Source organism: Aegilops tauschii, chromosome 5 (genome assembly GCF_002575655.3).
Source record: "Aegilops tauschii subsp. strangulata cultivar AL8/78 chromosome 5, Aet v6.0, whole genome shotgun sequence".
Lineage (NCBI taxonomy): Eukaryota > Viridiplantae > Streptophyta > Magnoliopsida > Poales > Poaceae > Aegilops > Aegilops tauschii.
The window spans coordinates 561,834,774-561,849,225 of NC_053039.3; the positions used below are offsets into that span (position 1 = coordinate 561,834,774).

A 14,452-nucleotide genomic window follows, 5' to 3' on the forward strand; every position below is an offset into this window, starting at 1 on the left:
TGGTAATTAATGATGGCGCTTCGGCATTTTCCCACAATTTTTCTATAATCAGATAGAATTATTCGGCTCCAGAAAAGTCAAGATATTCCTCAAATTAGGCCGGTCACAATGCCTGTCTTCAGCCATACCATGTCATCCACACTATCTATATGGGTGTTGTTTCTTTTGACGTCCGCATAATAATATCTTCCTAGGATTTTATTTGCGTCCCTCTCTTTCTCTCTGTGCACTGGACCTATAGCCGCATGGGATCACTGTAACTATGGCAGCTGGCGACAAAGCAATAATGGACTAGAAGAAGTTTGGATTGAGTAGGAGAAGTTGCCAGCTTGAGTATATGCCACCCACGCATTTCAGTCGACAGAAGACAACAAAAACCACGTTTGAATTGGGAGGCAGTCATGGGCCTTGTAACCACGGACCAATAGTACTGAACCACTTGCAACACATGGTTACAAACAGACACACTATAAGATAACATGCACCACTCAAGCAGTTTTTGCCAAGAGCACTTGCCAATCACTTGCACCCCAAAAGAAGTTTTTGCCGAGAGCACTTGCCAATCACTTGCACCTCAAAAGGCTTTCTTGCTGCCACAGCTGAATCCATGGCGAAATGCGGGCTGCTGCTCCTGTTCATTGCGTTCCTCTTGCCGGCGGCACGTGCGACATCGTGCCACCCCGATGACCTCCGTGCGCTACGGGGCTTCGCCGGAAACCTCAGCGGTGGGGCTGTCCTCCTCCGTGCTGCCTGGTCCGGTGCCTCCTGCTGCGTCTGGGAAGGCGTGAACTGCGATGGCACTAGCGGCCGTGTCACGGCGCTGCGGCTCCCTGGGCACGGCCTTGTGGGGCTCATCCCAGGAGCATCCTTGGCAGGCCTTGCACGGCTAGAGGAGCTCAACCTTGCCAACAACAAACTGGTCGGCACCATCCCATCATGGATTGGCGAGCTTGATCACCTTTGCTACTTGGATCTATCGGATAATTCATTGGTTGGCGAGGTACCCAAGAGTTTGATACGGCTCAAGGGTCTTGTCATCGCTGGTCATTCACTAGGTATGGTTTTTACTAACATGCCATTGTATGTGAAGCGTAATAGAAGAACACTCGACGAACAACCAAATACAATATCTGGGAGCAACAACACTGTCAGATCTGGGAGCACCAACGTTGTTTCTGGGAATGACAACACTGTCATATCCGGGAATAACAACAATGTGGCTGGGAGCAACAACACTGTCATAACCGGGAACGACAATACCGTAACTGGTAGCAACCATGTTGTATCTGGGGACAAACATATCGTGACTGACAATAACAATGCCGTATCCGGGAACGACAATAATGTATCCGGGAGCTTCCATACCGTATCCGGGAGCCACAATACTGTATCTGGGACCAACAACACTGTATCTGGGAGCAACCATGTCGTATCTGGGAGCAACAAGGTCGTAGGAGATGAATGATTTGTAAGTGAATTGTTTGCATCTTCCTTGACGGAGCTCATGTGGTTGTCCAAGTTCAGTGTAGCCCACAATCACTTGGGTGGGGTCAATAGTGTTATGTAACTTCATGGATATATATAGCATCTTATTTCTACTTTATATAAGATTTCTCTAAAATATCTTACATACATACTGACCTGAATATCAACGTGGGCTTGCAGCTGATGTGGACGAAGCATGTTTGCTTATGAACAAATTTGCATCCTGGATGTCTAGATGGGGTGATTATTCCATCTCTCGTATTCGCTGTAATGTGTGACGTTTTCTTATGCTGATTGGGCATGTGTATTACATGGTAAATTTTAAGTGTTTAATGTCAGCTAGCTATAAAATTCTCTTGTGCAAGTCTCGAAGGAGATGTAGCAAAAAAGCAGAGATTAGCCTATTTGTCCCCGTAGTGAACTCAAATAGGTGAGCACTTTATCTAATAAATATGAACTATACATCCGACTTTATCTAATGGACCGGATCCATCGATATACCGATACAATATAGTGCAACGAGCACAAATATTTTTTTGGGCTAAAAATTCCCGTGGAACCAAGAGCTTAATCGTGAGCATTACAGGACACCCCATTTAAAAGGAGAATCGAACATTGATCGTCGAAGAATATAGGCTAGAGCAGGACACCCGGCTTGACCATCGATGTGTTTGTGAAGCAAATTGTATGAAAGTTTTTGCCGTGGTACCTGAATGGTACCTGAGTTTTTGCCCTGGCGCACGCAGCTTGATGTTAGGACTCTACTACCTTTTGTTTTCCCCTTTTCAAGCAAATTAGATGATACCCTGCGCGTTACGGCGAAAATTTGTTGCAATATATTTCAATAAGAATTGGTTGTTTGAAACAGTTAGATTAATAAAATATACTAAAAAACTAAAAATATACATTATATATTGTATTGGATTATTGTGTAGTTAAAAATATTTATTTAATATAAGCATTATAATATAATGGAAATTTTTCCCATGCATGTTGGGTGAGCCTTTGATGAGGTGACATGTGTGCTTGTTAACCTAAACAGAATTAGTGGTGATCAACTAATAATGAAAAAATAATTCGCATGCATATTATAATGGACCTTTGATGATGTGGCATGCGTGCATGTTAAGATAATAAAAATAATGGGGATGAACTATTTAGGTTTATAGGATGTCATATTCATATGCAGATAATAAAAAATGCAAAATATTATTTTTACAATATCATTACCCGGGTAATAAGAAAGAATAAGTAATTACAAAGTATCTCTATGTTGTAGCCTGCCTGTCTGAAGTTTTTTCCCGCTCTCACAAGGCGACTATGGAAAGCCTTTTTCCCTTCGATCTCCGTCGCGAGTCCGCTGATTCGCTTCCCCTCCACCTGCCGCTCCGGACGGATGGCGGCGCTTCTTTCTTCGAGTTAGTCTTCCGGGCTCCGATCTTCCTCAAGTTCATTTGTCGGGACGGATTAGACGGAGCTCCGGCATAGATTCATGCCAGCTCCTCGGAGCAGTGAGGTTAGGGTTTCTCATCGTGCGTACGCAACGGCGAGATTTGGTGTCAGATTCTTCATATTGATTTAAGGATTCAGTGGCGACGACTACAGCTCCCGAACATTGGTCCTTAGGGGCACGTGCATGAAGACTTTTAGGCTGTCATCGATAAGGTCAAACCGGCTCCGGTATCGGAGCGGCTACAGCGGTGCGTCGGCGGCTCGTTCTGGCGGCGGCAATGGTCGTTCGGTTGTCTATGGACCTTGATGTAATTTTTATTATGTTTGGGGTGCTTTGTACTTCCGACGAATCTTTATAATAGATCTGATATTTTTACAAAAAATAATAATTACAAAGTATATATGAATAATAAATGAAAATTATTATTTTACAATAAAAAATCGAGACACTTATTTTGGGATGGAGGAAGTACTTCAAAGAATATGTACATGTGAAAAATGTGAAGACCCCAGTGCCTCGTAATAATTTTATTCCTATTTAGCGCTGCTGTTGCCCATTATAGGCAAATTTACAAACAGGCGCCTGCAGCGCCCTGTGCTGGGCCGGCCCATTACTGTGTATTTTCGTACGCAGAAAAATGGGCGAGCTCAATGAGAATCGAACCGATGACCTCACACTTGCAGCTTCTTTCGTACAGCCACCACCATGAAAACATTGCTAAGCTTCAACTCTTTATTCCTTTTATTGTAAAAAAAACTCTTTATTCCTTTCATTCTGTGCTTCTCTTTTGTTTTATTTTTTTGCTTTTTTTTTCTTATTTTCGTTTTCCTTTTTTCCATTTTTGTTTTCTATTTTTTCTTTCTTCATCTTCCTGGTTTATTCCCTATTTGATTTTTTTCCTTTTTTTGTTTTATTAAATGCGCGAACTGTTCCAAATCGATGGTGTTTGTTGTGTCAAATTTGATGAACTTTTGTTTTCAAAATCAATGAATTTTTTTCTATTTCTAGTGAACAATTTTTAACGAATGATGTTTTTTTTAATTCGATGAACTTTTTTTGCAAATTTGATGAACTTTTTTTAATTCAATAAACTTTTTTTCAAATTTGAAGAACTATTTTCAAATTCAATGAACTTTTCTCAAATCAAGTGAACATTTTTTTGATGAAGAATTTGCAAATTTGATGAACTCTTTTTCAAATCCGTTGAACTTTTTTGAAAAGTTGATGAACTATTTTTAAGTTCGATGAGGCTTTTTCCAAATTCAGTGAACTTTTTTTCAAATTGGATGAAGAATTGTTTTTCAAATTCGCTGAAGTCTTTTTCAAATCCGATGAACTTTCTTGAACAGTTGATGAACTATTTTTAAATTCGATGAACTTTTTCCAAATTTAGTGCAATTTTTGTAAATTCGATGAACTTTTTCCATATTTAGTGGACTCCTTTTCAAATTCAATGAACTTTTTTTTGAACTCGTGGTCGTTTTTCATTGTTGTGAACTATTTAAAAAAAGTGTGCACCTTTTTCCCTTTCATTTACTTTTGTTTTTGAATTCATGAACTTATTTGAATACATGAACCTTTTTTACGTTGGCCAACTTTTTTATGCATGTTCATCAACTTTCCAAAAAAATTTACATTTTTTCCATACAGTCACGTTTTTCAGCAATGTTTTCAAATAATTCAAAAATCTAAGCTAGATAAGTAGCGCTGCTACGCTAGTTCTTAAATAAAGTCGCGCTGAAGTGAATCACTAGTAGCCAGTATGTGTACGGGATAGCTAAACTCAAAGACAGCTATGAAGTCGTGAGTTCAATTCACCAAGAGCCACCTTTATATATGGTTTTCTCACAATAATACATTTTTTTTCTTCATGCGCGTTCATGGGCCGGCCCACCAGGAGGCGACGCTGAAGGCGCCGAGTAGGCGCTCCCTCCATCTGTGCGGTGCTGGACTGGGCGGCAGGCCTATGTAGCGGGGGACCAGAACGGGCCCTAAATCTGGGACTTGGCCGGAAATTTGTCCAGATCGAGATTTTCTTCCTGTAACCTCCGCATCGAGCGCCGCCGGAAGAGGGCCGCCGCCTACCAAGCCGAGGGTTGTGTGGTAGGCCGGCGACGCACCGCACCGCGGTGGTGTGAGCCGCCTACAGCGCCGAGATCGAGCGCCACAGCCGCGTCGGGAAGGGCCGCCACTCCGTGAGGAACCGAGGGGATGGAGTCCCCCGTGGCGAAGAAAGGGACGGTGAGAATCGCCATGATCCTGTCGCCGTTCTTCTTCTACTACTCTCGATTTATGCAGCGATTCGGTGGACGCCGTTTAGGAAACCACCGATTTGTAATCAAAACAGTGTAGTAGTCCTTCATTGATGATCAGGGCAATTACAGTAAGCAGGGATCAACCCTTATTAACAGAACAGACTCCTGAAGGCTTTGGTGTGGTACTTGTTTCGGCCGGCGTCGCATTGTCCGCTGCATTCTCCTCGACCCCCAGCTAGGACGGCATAGTAGGCGCCTGCAGGTCCGGTGTATTGGAAGGGGATTGACACTGACTGGGACTAGTGACATTTTTGGGGTGCTTTGGGATAACTCTGTGCTAGTTTGGGTCTCGGGTAGGTACATATTTGTTGTTCTTGTCACTGTATGGCTTGGTACTACTGTTTGTTTTTACGCTATAAATGTTTTGAGCCTCTGAATTTTGTTAACTGATAGTGACAAAGTAACGGGATCCATATTTCTGTATGCAGCAGCCGGAGGAGGAAGATAGGTTGAGCGTGCTGATGGATGATGTTTTACTGTCTATCTTGCGGAAAGTCGACATAAGCACCGCTGTAAGGACAAGTTCGCTGTCAACGCGGTGGAGGCAGCTGCCCTGGCTGCTGCCTGAGCTCAGCATTGATGTCAGGCATTTCCTACCTGTTCCATGCCCAGACTCGATTGCAGCAAATGACTGTCAGCAAGCTATGGTGGCTCTAACCAAAGCAGCCAAGTGTTTATTTGCTAAACCTCAGAGAAAATCCACCATCACGACACTGCAGCTTCAGCTCTACTTGATCAGCACTTTCTTGAGCGACATTGGCCCACTATTAGGTGATGTGATTGACAGTGGTTTGCTGAAAGATTTGGACCTTTGCCTTCTTGATGATCTGAAACCTGGTGACTCTTCTGAGCTGCACATGCTACAGCTCGCAAAAGACATGTATGGTTTCTTCAATGCCTACCCCAGTGTGTTCGGTTGCCTCACGAGACTCTCTCTGCATGGTGTTTGTTTTATCGAGTTGGATATGCACCACCTCCTGTTTGACTGCTGCACACAACTGAAGCATCTAAGCCTCCATTATTGTGATGCCGGTCGCCGCTCTGTGTGGAAGATAGATGCACCAAACTCAAAACTCAGTGTTCTGGAAATCGACACATGTTGCTTTGAGAGAATTGATTTGGTCTGCCTTCCAGAACTGGAGAAGCTCCATTGGGATACTTGGGTGTCCGAATATATCCCCTTGTCGTTTGGTGATGTCCCGTCTCTTGGGGAACTAAAACTCTCATCTTCTTTAACATATTATAATACAGTATTTAAATTAAGTGAGCTTCTACATGGAACCACAAGTATACATACTCTGACATTGGATTTCCAAGGAGAAAACGTATGTACCAGTTCATTTTTTGTATTCGCTATACTGTCACACATTTGTATTTTCTATATATGGTCAGAGCTATCTAGTTATGCCATGGATGTGTATTTTACATGATGGAGAACACACATAGCTGTAAATAATTTGATAACATACATCTCTATGCTTTTAAACAGTTTCTTATAGATGCTTCTGAACTGCTTTGTTCTTATTTTCTTTTAATGTGATCAGCTTTGGATCCAACCTGAAATGAAGCAACTCTCCACCGCATTCAACAAGCTAAGGAAGCTGACTTTGCGTGGTATCTTTGTTGAATTTGACATTATATGGACATTAGCCTTCCTTGAGGCGGCACCCACAATGGAAATATTACTTATTGAGGTAATGCTGTTTCAGTCTACCATTCCAGTTTTGTTGTTTCCCTTTCATTTTAATGTTTGTAAGCTTTTCTCCCTCAACACTTATGAACACATTTCTACCTTCCATCTTTGTAAAAATTGAAGTGAGGGTCCCTTCCATTTACCCCCAAATCGTGTTGCCTTCCTTTTTCTTTCCTCGAACACGCACCAAAATGCATGTCATTGCTCATACATAATAAGGCAAGTGTTTTTTTAATATGTAATCCAACTGTGTCTGTAACATATTGTTCATGCAAATATAGGTATGGGACCATGCATGCAGCGCATTTGTGAATGATGAGGAGAGAAGGTCGGTATTTGCTGAAAGAAAAAATCCTCAGTGGGAGATGGACTTCCATTGCTCCAAGAACGGGCTACTGAAAGAGCTCCAGTTTGTCGGCTTTAGATCGCTAGAACAGCAGTTTGTGTTTATAAGAGCCTTGCTGGGCCGAGCTCCCAATTTGCAGACGATACTTCTCAAAGGAGCTGAGCAATGCAAATACTGCAATGCCCTTGATACCAAGTCGTGTTGTTCAACAGAGTCTTCCTTTCCAAAGAGTGAGGATGAGCAAGCAATGGTGGCGAGGCGAATCACAGATGGCAAATCCTCACCCCGGGTGATTTTCCATGAATGATCGTTTCCCTTGGGGATGAGCCTTATGTACCGTTCTCTATGTTAGTCAAACAGTTGCTTTCCTATTGGGAATTGCAAATAAGCGTACCTGACTATTCAATATTTGCCCTGCTTAGCATATTTCTGCCTGTTTGTATGTTCAGATCGCTGCAGCACATTGATGTCATTGTGAGATCTGGGCATGCCAAAGAAAGCGTGCCAGATCCAAAGATCCTTTGATGCAACTGCTTCAAGAATGATGGTGGGCTTCTTAATATGACAGTAATATTGCCCCTGTAAAGCTTTTGGGCAGTTCTTACGTTTCCAATGCATGCAGTCAAGAGATCCGAGCAAACCTGGCCACCCTCTTGCTTCCGAGATTTCTAAGACCCTCTCGGTGTATGCCACAGTAGGTTCTCTCAAGTACTGAGGTACAAACACCTCGAGCACGGTAATTACAACCTGACCATGGCATCTCCGCATGAGCTCTCAGACATCCATAGGTACTCGTCCCACGAATCAGCGATTGTGCCATAAGCAAGCGTCCGCAGTGCGGCCGTGCACTTCTGGTAACCAGGGAAACCAATCAATCCCACGGCGTCCTTCTTCAAGATAAAGTAGTCATTAAAGGACCGGACACCATGGTAAAGACAATCAAAGACACTTTTGCACATCTGGAAACGCCGGCGAAAATTGCCAGCACATAGGGCACCTGGGGCAAAGTAGTCATCCATCAAGGGGCATCAAATGGCCGCGTGCCCTGTTGCGGTTGAGCACCCGATGACTCTTAATCGATCCCATGAAATTGAGAACATGCTCTTCTGCACACTCCGCGTCTGCAAGGACCGCCTGCATCATTGTCATCTCATCCCTGTAGTCCTTCTAGTCGAATGAGCCGTCAGACGACTCAACATAGTGCTTGTATATGTATTCCATATCCGAAGCCATTGCTTTAAAGAAGAAGGGACAAAAATTTAGCACGAGCATTTCACCGAGCCGTTGTCGGGCATGGTGTGTATCGTAGGAACTGATGGTAGCTGCGCGGTGGTCGGGGGAGAGGTGCGGAACGGTGGCGGGGTAGAAGCGACTTGGAGCCTGGGTGTACCGTTCAAGGTGCCGGACTCGACGACTTCCGACAAGGGTGTGGTAGGGCGGCCGGGGTGGTGGAGCTGCGACGATGGCAAAAGAGAAAATTGAAGGATGGAGGTGCGGCGTCCAGAAGGGGGTTTGTGGGTTTTGGGTGGGTCGGGGGTGTGTTCGGACTCCTGCAAAGCCCCCCCCCCCCCCCCCCCCAACCAGTTAGTCCCGAGTTTGCCGGAAAAAGTGTGCCTGGACCACTTGGCAGAGCAATACAAGACCGCGTTGGATGACTAAACACGTCCAACTCACACAGTCCAAACGGTTGCGGAAAGTTTGAGGGTCCGCTTTGAAGATGCCCCGACAAAAGGCGTCTCTATTCTTGCATACGGCAATCTCCTCTTTCTTAGGTTACCTCTCCAGCTCAGCCTAGATCCTACGTGGCAGCTGACAACAAGCAATAATGGACTAGAAGAAGTTTGAATTGACTTGGAGGAGCAGCAGCTGGAGTCCATGAATTTTAGTCGACAGACAACAACAAAAACCAAGTTTGAATTGGGAGGCAGTTGTGGGCCTTGTGGCCACGGACTAACAGTACCGAACCACTTGCAACGCGTGCTTACACACACACACACTATAAGATGACATGCACCACCCAAGCAGTTTTCGCCAAGAGCACTTGCGAATCAATTGCACACCAAACAAGGTTTCTTACCCAGAGTTGTTGCGTTTCTGCATACATAGCATACTTCAGCTAGATCCATGGCGAAATGCTGGCTGCTGCTCCACTTGTTGGCGTTTCTCTTGCCAGCGGCGAGCGCTACGTCGTGCCACACCGATGACCTCCACGCGCTGCAGGGCTTCGCCGGGAACCTCGGTGGTGGTGGCGTGCTCCTACGTGCCGTCTGGTCCGGCGCCTCGTGCTGCGGCTGGGAAGGTGTGAGCTGCGACGGCACAAGTGGACGCGTCACGGCGCTTCGGCTCCCCGGGCACGGGCTTGTGGGGCCCATCCCTGGAGCATCCTTGGCGGGCCTCACGCAGCTGGTGGAGCTCAACCTTGCCAACAACAAACTGATCGGCACCATCCCATCATGGATTGGTGAGCTTGATCACCTTTGCTACTTGGATCTCTCCAATAATTCATTGGTTGGCGAGGTACCGAAGAGATTGATACAGCTCAAGGGCCTCGTCTCCACTGGTCGTTCACTGGGTAACAGAAGAACACTCCAACAACAACAACAACCAAATATCATATCTGGGACAAACAACAAAGTCCGATCTGGTAGAACCAATGTTGTATCCGGGAACGACAACACTGTCATATCCGGAAACAACAACACGGTGGCTGGGAGCAACAATACCATCACAACTGGGAGCGACAATACCGTAACTGGTAGCAACCATGTCGTATCTGGGAGCAAACATATCGTAACAGACAACAACAATGTTGTTTCCGGAATTGACAATAATGTATCCGGGAGCTTCCACACCGTATCCGGTAGTCACAATACCGTATCCGGGAGCAACAATACCGTATCTGGGAGCAACCATGTCGTGTCTGGGAGCAACAAAGTCGTGACAGGAGGTTAATAGTTTGTCTGTCGATGTAGCTCACAACCACTTGTTGGGGCGAATTATGTTTTGTAACCTCATGGATGTCCCATCCTTTTTCTACTTTAAATAAAATTTCCAGAAATTATCTTACATACTTGCTGCCAAAAATATCAGCGGCGGCTTGCAGCTAATGTATACCAAGCCTGTTTGCTTACGTACAAATTTGCATCGTGGATGTATGCATGTCATGTGTTCTATTCTTTGTGATGTGTGATGCTTTCGTATCCTGATTCGGCATTTGGCCTGTGAATCACATGGCGAATTATACGTGCGTAATATCAGCTACTCCCTCCGTTCCAAAATATAAGTCTTCGTAGAGATTTCACTATGAACCACATAAGGATGTATATGATGCATTTTAAGTATAGATTCATCCATTTTGCTCCGTATGTAGTCTACCCAAGGTTTTGGTTACCGAATGAGGCAATTTTACCGAGGGGGACGGATAAATGTGGTTATCACGGTTACCGAGAAATACCGAGAATATTTCGAGCAAATTTTATAGTTGAATTTTGAATTCAAATAAGTGAATGAACGAATATTCGAACCAGAGACCTCTCAAAACAGGAACTAGGTTGCTACCAACATGCCAGAACCAACTCTCATGGTATTAATTAGATCCTACGTACTTTACTGTAAATCGAGTGTTTAAATTCAAAAATTTCAAAAAACTGGTATTTTTTGCTTGGTATGGCGATTTACCGAGGGGTACGGAAATACGCGGTAACTATGGGAAATCTTGAAATTTCAACCGGTAACCAAAACCTTGAGTCTACCTAGTGGAATCTCTACAAAGACTTATATTTAGAAACGGAGGAAGTAGATATAAACACCTCTCTTGTGCAAGTATAAATGTTAGATGCATCACTGTCGAATGTTTGGATGAGGCAGATGGAGTGACCGGGCGTCAAGCCTGGCAAACTATTTAAAAAAAAGCAGATGGAGCAAAATGGCAGATATTTGTACAAATAATATGTACCATGTATCCGTCTTGATCTAATGGACCAGATCCTTTGATACTGGAATAGTTTAACGATTACAGTAATGTTTTCGGCCAAGGATAAAATTCCCCGCAGAAGCAAGAGCTTCATCGCAACAGGTGAAAAGAAGTCATAAGGGGCTAGCCCTCTCGATGGACCAGTAAGGCAAGAGCATATATATAGTGCACAGCAGGGAGCTGACACAAACCATCGATGCGCTTAGGAAGCAAATTGTCCGGTTGTGCGAGAACTTTTGCCTCGGTAGGTAAATGGTTACCCTCTCGATCGACCAAGAAGGGAACAAGGCCGAGTACACTGGCCTCTTGCTCAAGCGGTCGACCGACAACAATGATGATGATGAGGATGATGATAACAACCAGGACGACAACAAAGGCAGCGATGACGATGACGAGGATGATGACGATGATGATGAATACGTGAAAGCATCGTCGACCTTTAAGCTCAGAGACCCCACCGGTAAGTCACCGGTGCACCAGATCAATTTTACACATGTCTATGCCGATGGCGTTGGTGAGGGCTATGGAATCCCAGACTTCATCACCGTGGAATCAGCGAATTCACACTACGTCGGACATGATGGGTCCCTCACTGTCCAATGTCGAGTTGAGGTAACCACAAAGTCTTGCACTAGCAGCACCATTGTAGTCGGCGCTGTGATACCCGTGTCACAGTCCAACTTGGCCCTGCACCTCGAGCAACTGCTAGCTAGTGAGAACCGTTGCGATGTCAAGTTCCTCGTCGAGGACAGCGAGATCCACGGGCATGTGGGCTCGTTGTCGCCACACGGTCACCGGTGCTACAAAAGGAGGTGGAATCGGCTACCGGCAAGGACCATGTAAAATTTTACGCAATGAGAGTTGCGGTTTTCAAGGTCATTCTTCACTTCATCTACACGGACGAGCTACCTTTGTTTCGAAGACCTAGTCCCCGCTGTTGGCGGTGATTCCACGATGATGTGGGAGAGATGTTAGCGGTGGCATTCCGGTTAATTTTTTTGGCTTTTTCGTGGACTATAGGTATGAAGAACAGACTCGATCTAAACTACGAAAAACTGTAAAATCTCACCAAGCAACCTGAAAATCTGATACCACTTGATAGAGGCAAAGGTGTCCCGTCTTTCGATGAGATGGTGTCTATCGTTTTGGAGGAAGTCGACTTTAACGATCTGACTACGAACGTGCGAGGACGTCACGCCTTAGCAATCGCTAAACCAACTCCGAGAGGTTATTGACCACGCCGGAGCACGATCAACCTGACCACGAAGGTCTGTTTTGTGCAGGCAAATGAAGAACAAGCAAAAAACTAAGATTGCAATCTGGATATTGCGAATATAAGAGGAAAGCTTTATTAATCAAGGTGGGGTTCCCACTGGAGAGGATGAAGCGACTAGAGAATGGAGAGGATGAAGTATGTCGCTTGCCGCCTCTCTTTTTCATTCTCCCTCTCGGCTCCATCAACCATGTCACGCTCTTGCTCGTTCTACCTTTAGGCTCTCATAACTGAGACCTGTTGCGGCAACACCTATTACCTCTAATCTTCGTGGCCATGTCGGTTGGCCGGATGTGATAGTTGCACACATAGAAGCGGGCATCATTAACATATTATCAATTTCAGCTGGCATCCGTTGACACCGGTTTTTACCCAAAAAATACGACACAATTACTATTGTGAAAAATATAAATTAGTGCAAACGGCTAGAATCTGTTATATAATGAAAAGATATAATAAATTAATTATAAGATCAACTGCTCAAAGCTGGGGATGGTGATTAAATAGGCATATGATATATTGCCGACTCTCGATACAACATACATGAAAAGAGCCAATAATTATTCAATTTAAACAAGACGAGGGTACAATTGTAGGGAACGAGAATCTAAAATTCTATATCATAGAGTTCTACAGAAAGCTATTTGGGGCACCGGTGGGGAACTTTGTTTCGCTCAACGAGCATGTGGTTGGAGATTTACTCCAACTAGGGGCCGGTGAGAATGAGATTCTGACGGGACCTTTCTTGGAGAAGTAGGTGTTCGAGGTGATAGTACAAATGAAGAATAATAAGGAAATGGGCCCAGATGGTTTTCCAGCTGAATTTTATAAGAGGTGTTGCGATATCATTAAATGAGACATTATACTCATGTTCCATGATCTGTCTAATGGCCAATTACAATTGTTCCAGCACAACTTTGGAACTATTACGTTGTTTTCAAAGGAGGAGGCGTACACATTAATCGCGTTGTTGATATGTTGCCGGTCCTCATTGGTCGAGCCAAAGAGGACGGTCATGTGGGTGGGCTTAACCCTCATCTTGTAGACGGTGGGGTATCCATACTACAATATGCAGACGATACAATTATTTTCATCAAACATGATTTGGCAAAGGCTGGAAATATGAAACTGGTTTTGTGTCTTTTCGAACAACTATCGAGTTTGAAAATTAATTTCAACAAGAGTAAATTGTTCTGTTTGGACGCGCCAAGGAAGAATAGGAAATTATAGACAGTAGTTTAGGTGTGAGTTGGGTGTGAGTTGGAATCCCAATTCATCACCGAAAGCTAACCAACAAAGGGTGGAAGTGCATAGAAGCTCGATTTGAGAAGAAGCTAATTGGCTGGAGGGGCAAGCTTATGTCTTATGGGCGTCCGCTAATTCTGATAAATTCAGTGCTCACAAGTATGCCGATGTACCTATTGTCCTTCTTTGAAGTACCTGTGGGGGTACTAAAAAGGTTGGACTTTTATCAATCACATTTTTTCTGGCAAAGTGATGAGACTAGATCTAAGTACAGATTGGCCAAGTGGGATATAATTTGTAGGCCGAGAGACCAAGGGGGTTTAGGGATTGAAAAACTTTAGGTAAATAACAAGTGTGAGCTATGTAAATAGCTATACAGGCTATCTATTGAGGAGGGTGTGTAGATACGATTGTCGCGTAACAAGAATTTGCAATCCAAAACCCTCGCCCAAGTAATGGCATAGTTGAACAATTCACCTTTTTCGAAGGGACTGATGCGAACAAAGATTGCCTTTTTCAATAGGACCAAATTTATTATAGAGAACGACAATACTGCTAGGTTTTGGAAAGACACATGGCTAGGGAAAACGCCACTAGCCATACAATAACCAACCCTTTATAATATTATACAAAGTAAAGACGCAAGTACAATACTAGGATTGGTTCCTT

At 44.2% G+C, this 14,452-nt stretch overlaps 3 protein-coding genes across 5 annotated transcripts; all 3 read left to right on the plus strand.

The window, feature by feature from the left end:
* Nucleotides 1-488: 488 nt before the first annotated feature.
* On the plus strand, nucleotides 489-2,028 carry LOC109780657 (uncharacterized). Its single transcript, XM_073498430.1, has 2 exons — nucleotides 489-1,000; nucleotides 1,091-2,028. Exons 1-2 carry the CDS (start codon nucleotides 608-610, stop codon nucleotides 1,463-1,465), a joined length of 768 nt encoding a protein of 255 aa, XP_073354531.1. The 5' UTR covers nucleotides 489-607; the 3' UTR covers nucleotides 1,466-2,028.
* Nucleotides 2,029-4,949: 2,921 nt separating this feature from the next.
* On the plus strand, nucleotides 4,950-7,834 carry LOC141022199 (uncharacterized). Of its 3 annotated transcripts, none has more exons than XM_073498425.1 (4): nucleotides 4,950-5,179; nucleotides 5,682-6,578; nucleotides 6,798-6,947; nucleotides 7,228-7,834. In XM_073498425.1, exons 1-4 carry the CDS (start codon nucleotides 5,150-5,152, stop codon nucleotides 7,597-7,599), a joined length of 1,449 nt encoding a protein of 482 aa, XP_073354526.1. In that variant the 5' UTR covers nucleotides 4,950-5,149; the 3' UTR covers nucleotides 7,600-7,834. The 3 variants fall into 3 exon arrangements, with proteins under 3 accessions (XP_073354526.1, XP_073354527.1, XP_073354528.1); XM_073498426.1 differs by having other exon boundaries at nucleotides 4,960-5,179; nucleotides 5,685-6,578; XM_073498427.1 differs by lacking the exon at nucleotides 4,950-5,179 and adding an exon at nucleotides 5,355-5,546.
* Nucleotides 7,835-9,328: 1,494 nt separating this feature from the next.
* Nucleotides 9,329-10,358, plus strand: LOC141022201 (uncharacterized). The gene has a single exon (XM_073498431.1). The coding sequence runs from the start codon at nucleotides 9,417-9,419 to the stop codon at nucleotides 10,242-10,244; it is 828 nt and encodes a 275-aa protein (XP_073354532.1). The 5' UTR covers nucleotides 9,329-9,416; the 3' UTR covers nucleotides 10,245-10,358.
* Nucleotides 10,359-14,452: the final 4,094 nt, after the last annotated feature.